We start from the raw sequence: 17,069 nt of genomic DNA on the forward strand, positions 1-17,069 counted from the left end.
CATAATCTATAATAATCTGAATCTGTAACGTAACTAGGCTAGTATCTATAGCTGCCCCTTTAATGTAACCTTAAAAAAAAGTAGGCTACAACATTCGCTTATCATTGCAGTATAAGTAGCATAAAATGTCATTAACTCTACTCAAGTAAAGCACAAACACATAACTATATATATTATTTAAGTGTATTACTTAAACTGAACCACTGCCATTAGTTACAGTTGAGACTGTAAGGTTGGCTTCCGTTTTAAAACGTTTGCGAACGAACCGCCTTTTAGGTCTTTCTGGCTCTCCGTAGTTCGGAGGCGCTGGGCGGGCGACGCAGCGGGTCCTGGTGGGAAATTTGAGGAAGTGTGTGTTTTGAACTTTTGAGTGTGTGTGCCGCTGTGTGTTCCCTCAAAGCATGGCTCTCAACTATCAGACCTCCACCCTTTCTTTGACTTTGCCGATTTCGTGTCAGATATGTCTCGGAAAGGTAACTGCGGTTCTGTTTTCCAACCCTTTAAACGCCCGTCGGCTGTTGAACAAAGACGGCGTGTTTACTGCTGCCTAGCACCCCTAACGTCGTTACGTTGCCAGGTTAACGTTAACGCAACAATAAGAGTTCACGTATCTGACGCTAGCTGCTGGTATTAATCAAAATATATGTTTCCTGGCGTTCAAGTGCCGTGTTGCCAGTGTTAACTAACAACGTGCTGGTGTTTCTCTCCGTGCAGGTCAGGCAGCCGGTCATTTGTGGCAACCACCACGTGTTCTGCTCCTCCTGCATGGAAATGTGGTTAAAGAAAGCCAGCCAGTGTCCCACCTGCAGAGTGGCCATCACGGCAGAAAACCCGTGCAGAGAAATCCTCGGTGAGTAGCTCCAGTGCAACGAGAGAATGAGACATGAAGTGCGAGAGGAGAGGCAATGCGAGGCTTTATCTGCCTGCAGCATCTCTCACAGGGGAGTCACCGTGGCATCATTTCAAATAAAGCACGTTGTTGCAGTCAGGTTTAGGTAGTACCATACTCTCATATTGGCTTGTGAGTTATAACTGTTTGGTATGCACCCATTTGACAGCAGTTTGAACCATGATTTCCCAAATTGTGGACTGTGTCATTGGAGTGTGGTAAACTTCAGATGAACTTATCTTATGCCAGTGAAAGAAGCTTGCTTTTTCCAAACGGTATCGATCATTTAACAGGGAGGAGTGACAGCCAGGTTCATTCAATGTCTGGGCCAAAGTGTTGTTTGGAAATGCCTTTGCTATAAGAGAGTTTTTTTTTTTCTGTGTAATTTGTTGTTCTAATCAACTTCTATGTGCCATCTCTGTTGGGACATGAAGAAATATGTCATTTAAAATGGCAGAGACAAGAGCAGCGGTGTTAGAAAGCATGTTTCCTTAAATACATTGAGTTTTTGTTCCTGCATGCAGTGTTTTATGATAGGAAATTCTTCCTTTCGTCTGGTTTTTGCTAGCCTGGATGAAGCTATGTGGGTACTGGGCTTCAGCCAGATACTTTGTCATCTGCTACAATATTTCTTGTTAAAAGATTTATAAATTCTTGTTCTCTTGCACACTTTTCCTATATGCACAAACAAAATCCAGGTTACTCTTGGATGTATTGGTATCGGAAGCACATTTTTAATTTTGGACTCGGCTAGTGGTTCTCTGCTGCTAGTTTTTGTGTTAGACTAAACAGGCCTTGGACCAATTTCTGTGTTGAACAGTGGTAAAGCTGATATTAAATCCACTAATCTAGCTCTAGGTTAGACACCCAACAAGCATATTTCCCAAATTGGAAAATACTGTTAAGCACTTAAGTAAAGGCTTCATGGACAGGGAATAGATTCTCTGCTGATGGGCTTGAGAGTGTGACATAACTTTTAATCAATTTAAAAGGCAGCACCACAACCTTTCATATTTTCAACATTTGCAACTCTATAGTAATATAACTAATGCACTATTGAACCCCCATCAAAGCTGAGTGACTTTGGAACATTACTTCAATATGTGTTTGTCAAGTCTGTTTACCTGTCACTGTATTCGTGTATTTACAGGAGGCACAAATGAGAGTGATCACAGTGACAGTCCGTCCATGAGAAAATATCTCCGGAAAACCAGAGGAGAGCTGCTCTTACGCGAGTATGAGGTACGGGTTCATCGTGCCATGTGTTTTCATATGTTTTCAATAACTAGGGTTGAACCAATCGAGAAGTTTCTTTGTTATTTATCTGCCCTTTTGTGCCAGGGAAACAAAACAAAAATCCAAAGATCTTTACCTTGTTGTAGCTCAGTCTATTTTTCTTACATGACATGAGACACAGACCTTAACAGCTGTGCTTGTTCATGGAGCACATAGGTATTTGCGTGCAATTTGTGTGAAAATGGAGGTGATTATTTATAAATATCTGAGTTGTAAATAAAAGATTTAGCCAGTGCAAAATTTATGCCACACAACAGATACACACTGGCCATTTAATTTGCCGATAGGCCGATGTCATTGCATTGGAGCAGACAAAGTTTTTAAATTGCCAATTTACTTATGCCTGAACAGAATGTGTCAGATTCGGTGAAAGCAATACATTGTTTCAGATTACAACAGTCTCCAGCTTTCAGGTTATTAAAAAGGAGAAAAAAGTCTGATGTTGACACAGTAATGTGGTTATTGTTAAACCCTGTTTTCAGCTTCACACTGTTTCTCTGTAACAGGAGGAGATTGACGGGCTCATCAGAGAAAACGAGGAGCTGAAAACAAAAAATCTAAGTCTGGAGTCACAACTGAAGACCGCTTTGGATCCCTGCAGCATTAATACAGTGCAAACGGATGACAAAAAGGTTGACCCATTTGTCCTGGAAGAATGGACCAACAAGCTGCGAGCTGCCACAGATGTTTGTGATAAAGTAAAGCAGGATATGGACAAGCTTAAAGAGGTATACAACCATAATATTTAACTAATTGCATATTGTGTCTTCTTGAGTGGCATTTTATAGAGTACAGAGTAAAGTACAAAGCACTGTGTGTGGAACTTATAAGAGATTAGTGTCTTGCTATATTCTGAAACCCCCAAAAAGAAAAAGGGTGATTGGCATTTAGTTATCATTCTAATTCATCATATCACATTAAGGAATAGGGTTAACATTTTGAGGGTGTAATTACCGTCTCTCAATAATAAAACCACTGATTTAAAGATTACTTGATGCTTCTGTCTGTAAAACATAAATACTGAGTTAATTTGCTACCACTGTGGAATAATGCGTAACGTGCTGCAAATGTGTTTCTTCAGGCAAATAAGGCTTTACGATCTCAAAATGTCGACCTCGTACAAGAGAATATGAGATTGAAAGCAGAGGTGGCGAGCAGATCTCCTCAGAAGTAAGTGTTTCTTGTTACTGACACATACCTGCTTTTGATTGTTTGACTGGCGTTCATTTAGAAAGGAACAAAAATTTACAAATATTTGGCATGTGCTTCTAAGTCACTGTCAATGAGGTACTTCAGTTTCAATTAAGTGTATTTCCAGTTAAAACGGCTGAAATTGGAGGCACTGATCTGCGGCTAAGGTTTGTAGTTCCTGTACAATTTAGTTGTCCCTTTCTCTGTCAAATCAACACCAGTTATAGAATATATAAATTGATATTCAAAAAATACAAAGTTAAGACCATTGTTATTTATTTTTTATTTTAAGTTTCTTGTGAAATACAGTGCATTTGCTTGGTCAAGCGCGTAACAAATAAAAACTACTGTCACCAAACCTAAATTTTATTTGGCTTTTCTGTCACCGTGATCCCTGAACAATTTAAAGACACAAAATGATCTGTCCCCAGGTTTGGTCGTTACACAGTGGCAGCACTGGAAGCTAAAATCCAGCAGTACGAGCGTAATGTGGACCACTTGAAGAGGGCTCTGGAGCGCAGTGACCAGTACATTGAAGACCTGGAGTCTCGAGTCAGTAAGCCTGAGAAGAAATCTCTTGATGTGCAGGAAGCGTGTGGGAGTGGCAAGGCTGGGTCAGAAGCTTTCACACAGCAACAGAAAATCAACATGATGATGAGAAGCTTGAGTGACAATGAAAGGGTGTTGATCTGCAGCAATCCTGAGGCAGAATGTCGAACATTTTCAAGAGATCACAGTTTGATGTTCATGCCATCTGCAGATCACAAACAGCTAAACAAAAATCTGACTGAAGACCAGAAAAATGAGGACTTGGAAAGCACCTCCTCTGACTTTTTGCCCACCACTCCGTCCTCCGCCTTCAGGTCCCTGACTCTGAGAAGCCCTGGCATACGAGAGAAGAAAGTTGCATTTAAACCCGTGTCTTATCTGAGGAGGCTTGATTTTGAAGAATTCCCTTCTCCTGGCAAGAGTAGCAGCACCATGGAGAACCAATTCAACAGCCTCGACAAATTCCCCAAAAGCTCGCTCCCCAATACTGACGCTGAACCCTCCAAGTCTGCCTTCTGGGGTGGTTGGCAGAGATCTATATCTGATGACCAATCATGTCCAAGTCCAAATAAAGAAAGCCCTGTTGAAGGAGCCGGAGCCGCATCCGCTGATCTTATAGGTGATAAGCCTGATAGTTTCCACATGTCCAGCGAGGCCTCCATGGATGCCGCTTATCTTGACAAAATCTCCGAGCTGGACTCCATGATGCTGGATGGAGAGAGTTCCAGTAGCAGGGGATCACAGCTGTCCCTGGCTTCCTCCACTGCCGCAGACTTGGACAACACTCTTGTCTCGGAACCACAAACCTGCCCCGACGTCTTGTCCAGCCACGGCGGCAAACCTGTGATACAGTGTGACCAGAAGAGCCACCCGCCATGCAAAAACACGGATGGCACCTTGAATGACAAAGAGGCTCCAAAAGAGTCTGCAGAAGAAAGTTTTGCTTCACTGGAGTCAGGTAGCGAGGGCAGTGCCCATGACCCTGACTGTGCAGAGCTTGGAGGGTCCTCTCAGACTGATGAGCTGTCTTTTGATTTGCTGTTTGATTCGCTGGAAGAGAATAAGGCTGGTCCCTCCGGCTCTGTCAGTCCAGCGAGCCAAGACAATGACCGTGTAGGCCCTTCCTCCTCCTGCTCATCATCAAGCTGCACTAGTAAACCTGTGAACACAACAAGAGAGAGACACGCACTGAACATCAGCCAGCCAACAAAGAGAAAGTCTCACAGTCCCTTTAACACAAGCAGTCCCACAAAACTTTCGAAGCTCATGTGAAGGTTTTAAAACCTGAACCTGTGTGTTCTCACTGTAGTGTGTTTTCGGTCAGGCCTCACAGCCACACATGGCTTTAACTCCATGTTGCTTCAGAATAAATTTGTGAGCTTGATTCCTGAGTGTAACTTATTGTCTGTTATTGTCATTTTGTCTGTTGTGATATTGTCTAAATTAAGACAGAATAAGACAGGTTTGTCAGATAGTTTTTTGTGTGTGTAGTCTACTTGTAGGTCTCTGTGGCAGTTAAATGCTCATAAAGTCAGATTACAGTCTGTGGTGTAATCGGACAAAGGCTTCTGTGCTGTTTGCTATAATGTAGTGCATCACTTCTGGTGCCCGGACATTTTTAAACATACTTTCAGTGTTTGTCACCATGGTCCTCACAGTAATCTTTCTTTGATGAGGCACAATACTGATACTGATTAAAGATAGATGAACATGATTATCATGAAAAATAGTATTTTGAAAAAACAAATTTGCAATGTAAGAGTGTGATAGGAAATAAAGTAGTAATGCAATGAGAAATCATATATGAAAGTTTGTTTTCTTTTGTGTTTTTCTGCATTTGCTTTTGGTTTGCAGTGCCTTAATCACATGATTCAGGTCAGCCTAGAGGATTCATTGGGCCACCAAAGTGGCCTGGTATTTTATTGTTAATTCTCCATATTATGATTTCTGGTGGAATTGGGGGATTTATAATTAGTGGGCACTTTAAAGTTATATTATTTTTAACTCGATCATGTTCATCTCTTTCGTGCTACTTTACCTGATGATTTACGTCACATTAAACATAAACAATTGTTAATTTGCTGCCATTAAAAGTCGAAAAGTCCTAGCCTATTCATGCCGATAAAAGCATGTTGTATCCTATAACGACCCACATTAGAGACCTCACACGCACAGTAATTCCATTGTAGCACAACGCGCCTTATTTATTATGCAAATTTAACGATATCATGTATATTTCACATACCTCTAATCGCTGCATGAAATTTTAATTGGCTAACCGTTGTGGTTTGAATAAATGAAGTGTTAATTCATTGGGATTAATTAATTTAGGTAAAGACTGTACAAGGTTACGCTGGTGTATTAAATCAATTTGTTTAGTGCTCGTCTGGCGATGATGGGCGTTAATGATAAGGCGGCGGACTCATTACTTCTAAGGGTTAAGATGAGAGACATACAGGACAAACCGTGTAACCTGCATATTTAAATATGTGGCACTGGTGTGAACCACTAATGAAGTAATTGAATATATATATAAATTGAATTGTTTTCATACTAATGCGTCCGTTTTATATTACTTTCCTGTTGTGCATTCTTGTAAACTTTATATATTGCAATTAAAAACGCATGACAGATTGTAATATTGAATGCTTACTCATATTTTGTACACTTCACCCCCCGTATATTTCGATATTTAAACATCATTCTTCATCATCAGGTGAATAAAGACCAGTCTAAAGTATGTGGCTGCTAATATAAATAGCGTTAAGTCAATGGGATACGGCCTCTAAGTAAAGAATAAGGCCTACAGGCATTTGGACCGGCGCTGCTCCGTGGCTGGGTGGACTGGAGTGAGCCCTTAAAAAACGCAGGCGTCTAGTCTCCAGATGTTACTGCCTGCCCTGTGAGCAGTTTTTATCTGTCAGCCTGTTCACTGTTCTGGCAGTTTATGTCTCGCGAGAGCAGCCGAGCACGGGCTTGACGAGATCTGAGGCGCTCAGGTGTAAGAGCCTCTCTCATCCCCAGCAGTGGGAAACAGTAGACAGATAAGTGCGTCTGAGAGACTGCAGGCATCTCTGTGATCTCCGGGCTCAAGGCTGCACTCGGCGCACTACACAGCGAACTACACTGCACCATTACTGGATAGGCAAAGGATCACTGTGTATCTATGACTATTTTCCAGCTCTTGTAGCCGTTTCCCCCCCTTTTTTTCCCGTGCACTTTAATTGGAGAAGCTCGCCAAGATGATGTCCATGAACAGCAAACAGCCGCACTTCGCCATGCATCCCTCTTTACCCGAGCACAAGTACACCACCCTGCATTCCAGCTCGGAAGCTATAAGGAGAGCCTGTCTACAAACTCCACAGGTAAATTATCCCCCAAAAACTTCGACTTTGTCCTTTTTTTGTGCCTAGGCTGCATGTAGCGCTGAACGCTGTCTGTGCGTAATAACAAGGGGTGCTCCAAGGCACATTCAGCAAAGACGCGCACTTAATGTTTTTTTCATGTATTCCACGGCAATCACTCGAAGAGTCTTATTTTTTGGAAGCACGCTCACGCAAAGCCTGGCTTTACTGTTTTTGTTTTAATTTTTATGACTTGCCACTTCTGAAGGAATACTCCGGCTGTTATGTGTCGCCAGAAGTCCCGACTGACAGATACATTTATTTATGTTGGTTTTTTTTTGTTCATTTTTCTAACGTCTCCCTTTCTCTTTATTCTCCGTCTCTTTTTCCATTTTCTTACCCATCTCGCACCCCTTCATTCTCCCCTCCTCTCCACTTTTTAATTTTCACCCTTGCAGCTGCAGAGTAACATATTTGCGAGCCTGGATGAGACCCTGCTGGCCCGGGCTGAGGCTTTGGCGGCCGTGGATATCGCCGTGTCCCAGGGCAAGACGCACCCGTTCAAGCCCGACGCCACCTACCACACGATGAGCACCGTGCCATGCTCGTCGACATCCACTGTTCCACTGGCCCACCATCATCATCACCATCACCACCACCACCACCAGAACCTGGAGCCCCCGGACATTATGGACCACATCAGCTCGCCGCCCCTCGCCCTGATGTCCAGTGCGCACGACGGGACCGGCGGAGGAGGTGGCGGGGGCGGCGGAGGTGGCGGCGGAGGGCTCATCTCCACCTCCTCTCACCCGCACTCTCACATGCACGGCTTGGGTCACCTCTCCCACCAGGCTATGAGCATGAACTCGCCTCTCACCCACCATGGGCTCTTACCGGGCCACCACGGGGGGAGCCAATGCGGCCCAGGGCTCACTAACACCGGACTCCCCTCCATCAATGACTCGGACACAGACCCAAGGGAGCTGGAGGCTTTCGCGGAGCGCTTCAAGCAGCGCAGGATCAAGCTGGGGGTGACCCAGGCGGACGTGGGCGGCGCTCTGGCTAATCTCAAAATCCCCGGCGTGGGATCACTGAGCCAAAGTACAATTTGTCGATTCGAGTCGTTAACTCTCTCCCACAACAACATGATTGCGCTCAAACCTATCCTTCAGGCCTGGCTGGAGGAGGCCGAGGGGGCCCAGAGGGAGAAAATGAGCAAACCTGACATTTTCAACGGAGGGGAGAAGAAGCGCAAGAGGACCTCGATAGCGGCCCCAGAAAAGAGGTCTTTGGAGGCTTACTTCGCCGTACAGCCTCGACCGTCGTCCGAGAAAATAGCAGCTATAGCTGAAAAGTTGGACCTGAAAAAAAATGTGGTGCGAGTGTGGTTTTGTAACCAAAGACAGAAGCAGAAGAGGTTGAAATTTTCCGCTACTCACTGATGGGCGAGGAGAGGAGGGGAAAAAAAAAAAAAGTTGTGTGACTGAATTTGGGGACCAAGGGACACTAAGACACCATTTTCAGTCTTTTGTCTCCAGCGATTTTACACGTTGGTGCACAATGGGCTTTAGATACCCATTTTATGAGGCTTCATATATCTTGTTTATTTTCACGTTATCGGTGAATGTGAAGTATGCAAATAACAGATTACACAAATTTCGCTCAGTTGTTTCGAGGGAAAAGTTTAGCGACGTCGACATTGCCTTTTAAAACATGTGGAAAGAGGTAATTTGCTTGATACTATAGCGAGTTATTTTCTCCGAATAGGCCTATTATTTGAAGTATAGCCATTTACGAATTACCTCATTGATTGTTGAACTGTGTTCTTGGTTTGATTTTTGTCGTTGTTGGTATAGAATAATTCATGAATCTGTTCATTTATTCATCTCTTCATTTATTTCTTATTTGGAGGCTGCTATAAACTCAAATTTAGTTGCACACTTTTATGGCTAACGAAAAAAAAGTAGGCCTGCATGGAATCCTAATTCACGGGCAGTAATTTAGCCTCTATAGGCTGTCACATCTAGAGAGATATTTATTTTGAATTTGCACAAAAGACCCTTTAGGTTTATAGATCGGTTATGTCGAAATGGTTTTGTATATACAGACATCACTTTGTCACTTATCAGAGTTGAACTCCTGTGTTTTGGACATAAATTATAGGGTCTTTCGACACCATTGGCACCGCAAGGAAAAGTTTCAAACAGATCCAGAGAGATACGAGAGCCTTGTCTGCTTCATCAAGGAGAAAAAAAACGAAGTTTTCTTTTCATGTGTTTCAGTTTGCAGTGCAAACACTCTATGCATTGGAAAAAGAATCACTGCGTACAGTAGAGCTGTCTACTGATAGACCTTATTTTGTGGATGGTGTAAGTCACTGTTAAATGCCTGTTTTCACATTAAGATCACCACGTTGTTTGTCGTGTTAATTGTTACGGAAACGTTGTGTAAGTAATATTTTACTTTGTGCACAAGTATGTTTACAAAACTGCGGCGACATGTGCATCATGGAAAATGTCCCACTGTCTCCTTCCCTCTCTCACAACTTCTCCACTCTCCTCTGTTGTCCTCTTACTTTCATTGGTACTATTCATCCTGTAAGCCAAATTCAACAGGGAGGTGTGTTCCAGCAATCTTCTAATAAATTGAAGAAAGAAATCTATGTTTTTCTGGTTGTGATTGGGCCTACACTGAAAATAACTATTATGGTTTTAATGTGAATATTGATGTAATGGTATAACGTGTTTGTGGCCACAATTCGATATACATTGAGACGTTATTTCATTTTGTTAAATAACCAGTTTTGATATGATTTAAAATGTCTTCTTTTTTTTCTCTTGATTTCTTTTTTTACCATTGAGATAAAATATTAATCAATCTAAATGATGCTTGGATGTCTTCAAAGTTTGTCTAATTTACTGAACACAAATATCTAATTTGGGAGCGTGAAGCTTTGATGCAAACCGTATGAAAGTTAAGGATTTAAAATAGAAATAAAAAAGATATTTCTCAGATATTTAAAACAAATTGTTTTAAACTTTAAATATATGTTTGTGCCAATTTAAAAATAAATGTTAATATGTAGCCTAATAATAATAATAATAATAATAACAATAATAATAACAATAATAATAATAATAGTAGAGACAATTTAAGGAAAGAGGGATGTAAAGAAAAAACAGAACAACTTAATTGATCTAATAACTAAAATTATAGGTGATTGGTATGATGTTTTTTTAGTTGCCCATATATTTGAATGTTTGCACTCTTCATTTCAACAGAACAGGCTGTGAAATATTGATTTGAATGTCTGGTATTCTACAGTAACTAATGTTGCCGCCTTTTGCTGTGTTGAAACAGACCTAACAATCAACATTTAATGAAGTTTTCACAGCAGAGTCAGAATAACTGAACACCAACATTAAAGCGAGAGAGAGAGAGAGAGGGAGAGAGAGGCGGAGAGAGAGATATACATTCAAGAGAAGAAGAAAAAAAGTTGGTTTATTTATATCAAATGACCACTGTGTGACCTCTTCCCTCCAAATATTTAGATTCACTCTATACTTCCATATTTTTTTTTTTTTGGGGGGGGGCTCACTTTCCGCTGCATTTATAAAAACGAATTTTTAAATGCAGGTAGGTCTAATGCAATATTAATCGCGATTTGCTCATATAAAATGCAATATTTTCAGACAGCTATCGGGGGTTTCAGGGAGGGAGACAGGAGGATGGAGGAAGCAGCTGTTAAAGAGCAGAGAAAGCTGTTCCTTATTGCTTTTCTTTAGCCTTTTGGCTACATGGCCAGAAGAGAGAGCGATTCCTTAACGTGAGTAAAACCTTTTCAGTTGGAACAACCGGTATGTGTTTGTTACATAGATCCACACAGGCGGCGTCATTAACTCACAATGACAGTCTGTCAAAAGTATTTTTTCATGGTAAGTTGCAGGTCATTGCAACACTTTGTGGTGTTGTCTGGACTGCCTCGCTTTATTGTTTAAAGTTGATAAGAAATAATGCCAAACGTTTATGATTGTGATGTAAAGATTATTAGAAGGAACGTGTGAAAAAACGGGACATTTTTTAAAATGTTGCTTCAAAGAAAAGCTAAATATTTAGCCATTTTATCTTATTTCATTTCATCGCAGCACCGCCTGAGAGTGATCTGGAGAAAATGTTAGAGAGAAACTTTTACGCTTGATTGGTGTAATTGCAGGTTTCTGGATTTAGCTTATTCACATCGCAAATAAATTCGGACTTTTCGACGTGAACACACGCAGCACAGCATCTGTTCAGAATAGTGAGTGTTTATTATTTAATGCAGCAGGTATGTGTACGTGTATTTATGCATGTGAATGTGCTGATATCTATCTATCTATCTATCGGATGCCACATCACCCTTCTTTGTTATTATATTATCGCACAGATCAACTCCGTTCCAGCGCTACATATGTCACTCATAGTGCAAAAAATATAAGGACAAAGTCGAAGTTTTTGGGAATATATATTTCAACTATGTCTGGAAGTCTGTAGACAGGGCTCCTATAGACTCTTATCCTGCAGCTGGATCATTGCAGTATCTATCTTATCTATCTATCGTTGTGATGTACCTTTGGCCTACGGGTCTAATAGAGGAAGAAGTTTCAACAGTGCTCGCCTGTCCATAAGCGAACAACATCATCCTTGGCGAAGCTTCCTACCCCAGTAAAAGGCAAAGAGGCAAACAAACAAACCAGCGGCAGCTGCGCACACTCCACGCGCGGCACCACAAGCGCCACATGGCAATAATTTCAGCACCACGAACAGCTCCGCTGGCGGATTGAAGAGTAATGCATTATTGAAAGCCTATATCAAACAGCTCTGGGGTGCTGTCTCCCTGCACAAGGGCTCTGGATGAAGTCGGACTGTCTGCCTGCACAATAGCCTCTAATATGTTAATGGCTGTAGGGGATGCCTGAGGTACCGTCCCCAGCTGCCTCGCCTACCATATGTCAGCCCGTTACGACAGAGTCCTCTATTAATCAGGGGGGATATTTCATCAGTAACTTCACCGATATCATAACCCTTAAAGCTCTATCAATAGTGGGCCGCAGCATCGCCTGTTCGTATAGGTGTCGTTTTAGCCTGGGCCTGAAAGCCCCCCCCCCCACCATATTCATGTCGAGATAATTTAGGTACCCACCCATCCTTCCTCGCCTCACACCCTCCCAACTTCCTCTTGTCCCATCCCATGATGCTTTTTTTTTGCCTAGTTTGAGCCTTAACATAGCAATGACAACGACCTAAATTGCAAATTGATCACATAAGAACAATAGATGTAGATAATTATTTTTACAGTAAATTGTTATGTTATTATTATTATTATTATTATTATTATTATGTAACAATGTTTGTTATCCAATCTCGACAGCATTAATCACGTCCTCTCCTCCTTCTGCCTTTGTATCCTTGCATAGGCCGCGATGGATTAATCATGGAGCCTACCAAAGGATCTCATAACTTAATTCCTTCAGGCTACTAGTCGGGGGAGTAATTAATCTATACCGTGGATGTAAATAAAAGGAAATTGGATTCCTGACAGACGAGATGAGAGAGTCTCTGACACCACGTCGCCAAATAATGATTTCACCACACGTTATGGTAAGGCAGGCGCTTAGATTTACGAGCGCACGACTTTTTACTATAGCTCTGAGCGGAGGGGAGTGGGCCTACCCTAATCGCAGCTGTTAGGAGCCCAGGTTAAGATGGATTAGATCATTATAATTACAACACTACAAGATAAAGTAAAAAGAAACGGAGAGCGCAAATAAACTGCGTTGATTCAGTTTTTTTTTTGTGAATTTGCGTTCTTGTCCTTGTTTTTGACATTGTTCTACTTCTGCAGTATCTTAAAACAAAAAATAAGAGCTCCCATCGAGGGCTCAGTTGATCTAACAATGCGCAGGAAGGTTGGCCTTTGGACGGAAATGTCAAACCGGGGATGTGGATGGGTAGATCCCCCAGATCTGCACTCATTTCCCACTTATATTTGCTCAGTAATCCGCTGTGGCAGCCCTCCACCGCCCGGGACCCGGTTTGAGAGGCGATGCTGTTGACACAGGGGTATATTTCAATCACAGAGGGTTCAGAGTCAGACGAACAACTTATTTGTCTAATAAATCCGTCATTTAGTAAGAAAAATATTTGATCTTGAGGGGCTGACCTCTTGTCATGTAGCTACTGACAGATAAAAAATGGGTATGTATGCTTCACGGATATGCAGGTAGCCTGCATACCAAAAAGCACAATTTAGATTCCTATTTGTATGGAGCACACACATGACAAACACATCAAAGTCTGCCAGCACACATCTTCCTTTTGTAGCTTTGTTAACAAGAAACTAGAGCTGCAGACACCAAAAAGTTTTCTGTGGTCTGGAGGACAAATAGAGGATGAAACAATTCAGCCATCCATACATTGAAAAGGTGACTATAATATATTACATGACAGATTTTTAAAAAACATTATTTTTTTGGAGCCAGTGAAGGCTGGATTAACCCCTGTGCTATTGTTTCATTTGAATTATGTGGTTGCAGTTTTAAAATTAAGACAATTAAAACAGACTAAGCTCATGCACTTCTCAAGAGTCATCACTTTGCTGTGATTCACAAATGTGTTTTCCTTTGACTAGATAACTGTTTATCACGTGGATAGGCTGAAATCTAATTGCAAAGCAGCTTGGGCAGTGCCACATACTTAATTTGGAAACAAAACGAGATAGCCTATGATAGCAGCTGTAATTAGAGGACAATATCATCCAAATTAGTTGGACAGCTGAAGTCTATAGAGTGCCAAATTGACATTTTTGGTACTTTATAGAATTTCATTAAAATAGTCAGTAGTACAGTAATTGCAGAGTGCCACTTAAAACTGTGAAATGAAACCCCTTCATAAAGCTTTTCATTTAGACTACTCCAAATATCCAAGTTCACCATCTGTTGCAGTTTTTAAATTTCTCTTTAATTTCTTTTGTAGCCAAAGAAGCCAAAGCCAGAAATTAGCACGGAACTTTAAAATCTTATTGTCCACTCTAAATTACAGACAAACAAATGAACACACACGTGACACATTCAAACAGCCTGAAAGCCATCGCACTTCCACTCTGCAGCTTTATTTCAGTCACCATGCAAGACTTATACACTTACTTTTTCTCTCTCTCGCTGATCTTTATAAGTCATCAGTCACCATCCATGTGCCAGCCAGAGCAACAAGCAGCAGTTTTCACTGAAACGTTTGATTTAACCTATTAAGCACTGCTTAACAAGTGAAATGACCTGCTGTTGAGTTTGACAGGAGCAAAAACCTGTATACATGACTCTTAACATAACAGAGCCCTTAAGTCACTGTGATTGGCAGCTGTTTGTATTTGATAAGATGCCTTAACATTCTGGCATGTTTCCAATTTGTAGTATACAAAAATGAAACAAGCATCATTCTGTACTATATAAGAGATGTACAGCCTCTACATTTAACAGTTTTAATTTCTCAATCGTAAAATAATCTGAAGGAGTAAAGGATAAATAATTCAGTTTTAGTCTGTGCTTGCAGTTGGTGTGGAAACAATAGACCTAAATCCAAAGACATCCTCAAAACAAAGCTGACTATGTTTGGCTCAAATGTTTGACATCCACACTGATAAAGTGCAGCATTAAAACATCAAAACACTCATCAATGTCTAAACTGATTCGTTGCAGGACGTTTAATGTCATTCAAAAAAATACGTAGGCTATTGCCACCTAAATGTCACTTCATGCTAAATCTGCCTTACTACCTAAATGTCATTTATTTCCCAAGTCCTGCTTCTTAAGAGCCAGTATGGCCCCGGGCAGAGTGCTCTCTGAACCCTTGTATTGAACCCATTTCCCCTGTCGTCATTACCCACACGTGCTGCAGACAGAAGGCGCGTTTGTAAGGAGAGGGGCACGCGACCAGAAACAAGAGGCAAGACAACACCATATAAGGAGTTTCCACATTAACATCAGTGTAAATTCAAGCAAACACAAGTAAAATTCAGGTTATGGGTCAAACTTTTCTGTGATCCGTACAGTAAAACTGCAATTTCCTGTGATCTAGAAAAATTTAGTTTTTTGCCATGATTACTATAAATTATTATTATTATTTCATTTCATTATTGTAGTTAGTTTTATGAACAAACAAATTCTAAACATTTAAGCTCCATTGTCCTAAACCACAAGTGTGCACCAAAGTTAGTTACAAAGCAGAAACATGTTGTTCTTTAGTCCTTTTTTTAATACTCCATATTAAACAACACCCAGGTATCTGATGTTGGCTTCTTAGCTGTCATTGTGTGGTTTTGATACAAATTTATAACATCGTTTATAAATCGTTTGACACTTCAATGAGCCCCACAGTGGGTGATGACAGGCTGAACTCTACTTCTTTTATATGAAGCACAAGGAGTTCAGCTCTACTGTGCTGGAATATTCAACTTTGTAAACCATTGTGAAAAACATTTAGTAAAAATGTGGTAATAATGAAATACTGCACCCAGACAGCAGCAGAGGAAACTCTTCAGGCCTCAGTGCTGGTTTTTGGCGCTGACCTTGGTGCTGAACATCATACAGTACTCTTCTCCTGGTGCAACCCTGAACGTTTTTCTTCTAAGCATTGTTGTATTGCCTTTGAACTTTTTCTAAAGTTTGAAAATTAAATCTTCATGTGGAAAATATGAGGCGAGTTTTCATTACTCTACAGATAAAATTGCATTCTTCGAAGGTTTAGTGCTACAAAGTGTTAAAGTACTTCCCTACCTTTCGGGTTAACTAAAAGTTTTCAAATTTCTTGTTTGTTAGGATGGATTCCTTTACTCCAGTGCATACTTCAGAAGACATTAAACACCTTTTCAAAGCAAGTTAAATTATATTAATGTTAAAAGAAATAATGCTAGAAAACTGAATGCTTCCACCCAAGTTGCACCTTTACCAACTCCATGTTTTATATTTTATTTATAATTCTGAATGTTAAGCATTTAGTCTACTTCCTATAAATTACAGTGGGGCTGTGTTCTTGGTTATTGCTTATTTTACTGGAGTAAAGGATTTTTTCCTCCACTGTTTCTCCATAAATGAAACATTTTCTAGCACCACATATATATAACATCTAGTTTTTCGTTTAGGAGCTGTGGGGGCATTTCATGTGGTTGAGAGAGGCCAGTCCCCCATCGGCAGATATTGAATATCTTCCTCTGTACACATGGACTTCGATAATGAGGAGAGTGTCGGCCACCGTTTGCCCGCCGCCACGCCATCAAATATTCATCACTGTTGATTAAACAGCCGGCAGCTGCCGATCGGTCGGGTGTCAAATTTGTATCCAGCTACCTCTGTACACACCCAGCCTGAATACAATGAAATAGGACTTGAAATCATCCACAAAATAACATAGCAGTGTGGAGTGGAAGTTCACAAAGTGTGTGCATATATACTGTGTGTTTGTGTGTGCATGTGGGGGTGGTGAGATATCACTTGCACTGTAAAAATTTAGCGGAGCTTAAGCAGGCATTAACGTTTCCATCTTGTGACCATCAGCTAGAATGGCAGAAAGAAAACTGTGAAAGAGGAAGACAGAGAGAAAGAGGGAGAGAGAGAGGGGGGTTACTGTGAGGCACGTTAAATATTTCATGAGTTGTAGGAGTAGAGAGGAAAGAGTGCCCAGGAAGGTTGGTTCAACTCATTTGCTGAACTCGGGCTGAGAAGCATGCAGGGGAACAAATGTTGATGCAGTTCTACACACACACACACACA

General features: G+C 41.1%; 2 protein-coding genes across 2 annotated transcripts; both read left to right on the forward strand.

Moving 5' to 3' along the window:
* The first annotated feature begins 291 nt into the window (after positions 1–291).
* On the forward strand, positions 292–5,309 carry obi1 (ORC ubiquitin ligase 1). The gene is made up of 6 exons (XM_035682136.1): positions 292–473; positions 715–850; positions 2,040–2,131; positions 2,692–2,913; positions 3,267–3,355; positions 3,808–5,309. Exons 1-6 carry the CDS (start codon positions 402–404, stop codon positions 5,195–5,197), a joined length of 2,001 nt encoding a protein of 666 aa, XP_035538029.1. The 5' UTR covers positions 292–401; the 3' UTR covers positions 5,198–5,309.
* A 1,858-nt stretch (positions 5,310–7,167) lies between these two features.
* On the forward strand, positions 7,168–8,711 carry pou4f1 (POU class 4 homeobox 1). Its single transcript, XM_035652300.1, has 2 exons — positions 7,168–7,290; positions 7,728–8,711. Exons 1-2 carry the CDS (start codon positions 7,168–7,170, stop codon positions 8,709–8,711), a joined length of 1,107 nt encoding a protein of 368 aa, XP_035508193.1.
* The last annotated feature ends 8,358 nt before the right edge of the window (positions 8,712–17,069 follow it).

This window comes from Morone saxatilis, unplaced genomic scaffold, assembly GCF_004916995.1.
Source record: "Morone saxatilis isolate NCDOM2014 unplaced genomic scaffold, NCSU_SB_2.0 Contig11, whole genome shotgun sequence".
Taxonomy (NCBI): Eukaryota; Metazoa; Chordata; class Actinopteri; family Moronidae; genus Morone; species Morone saxatilis.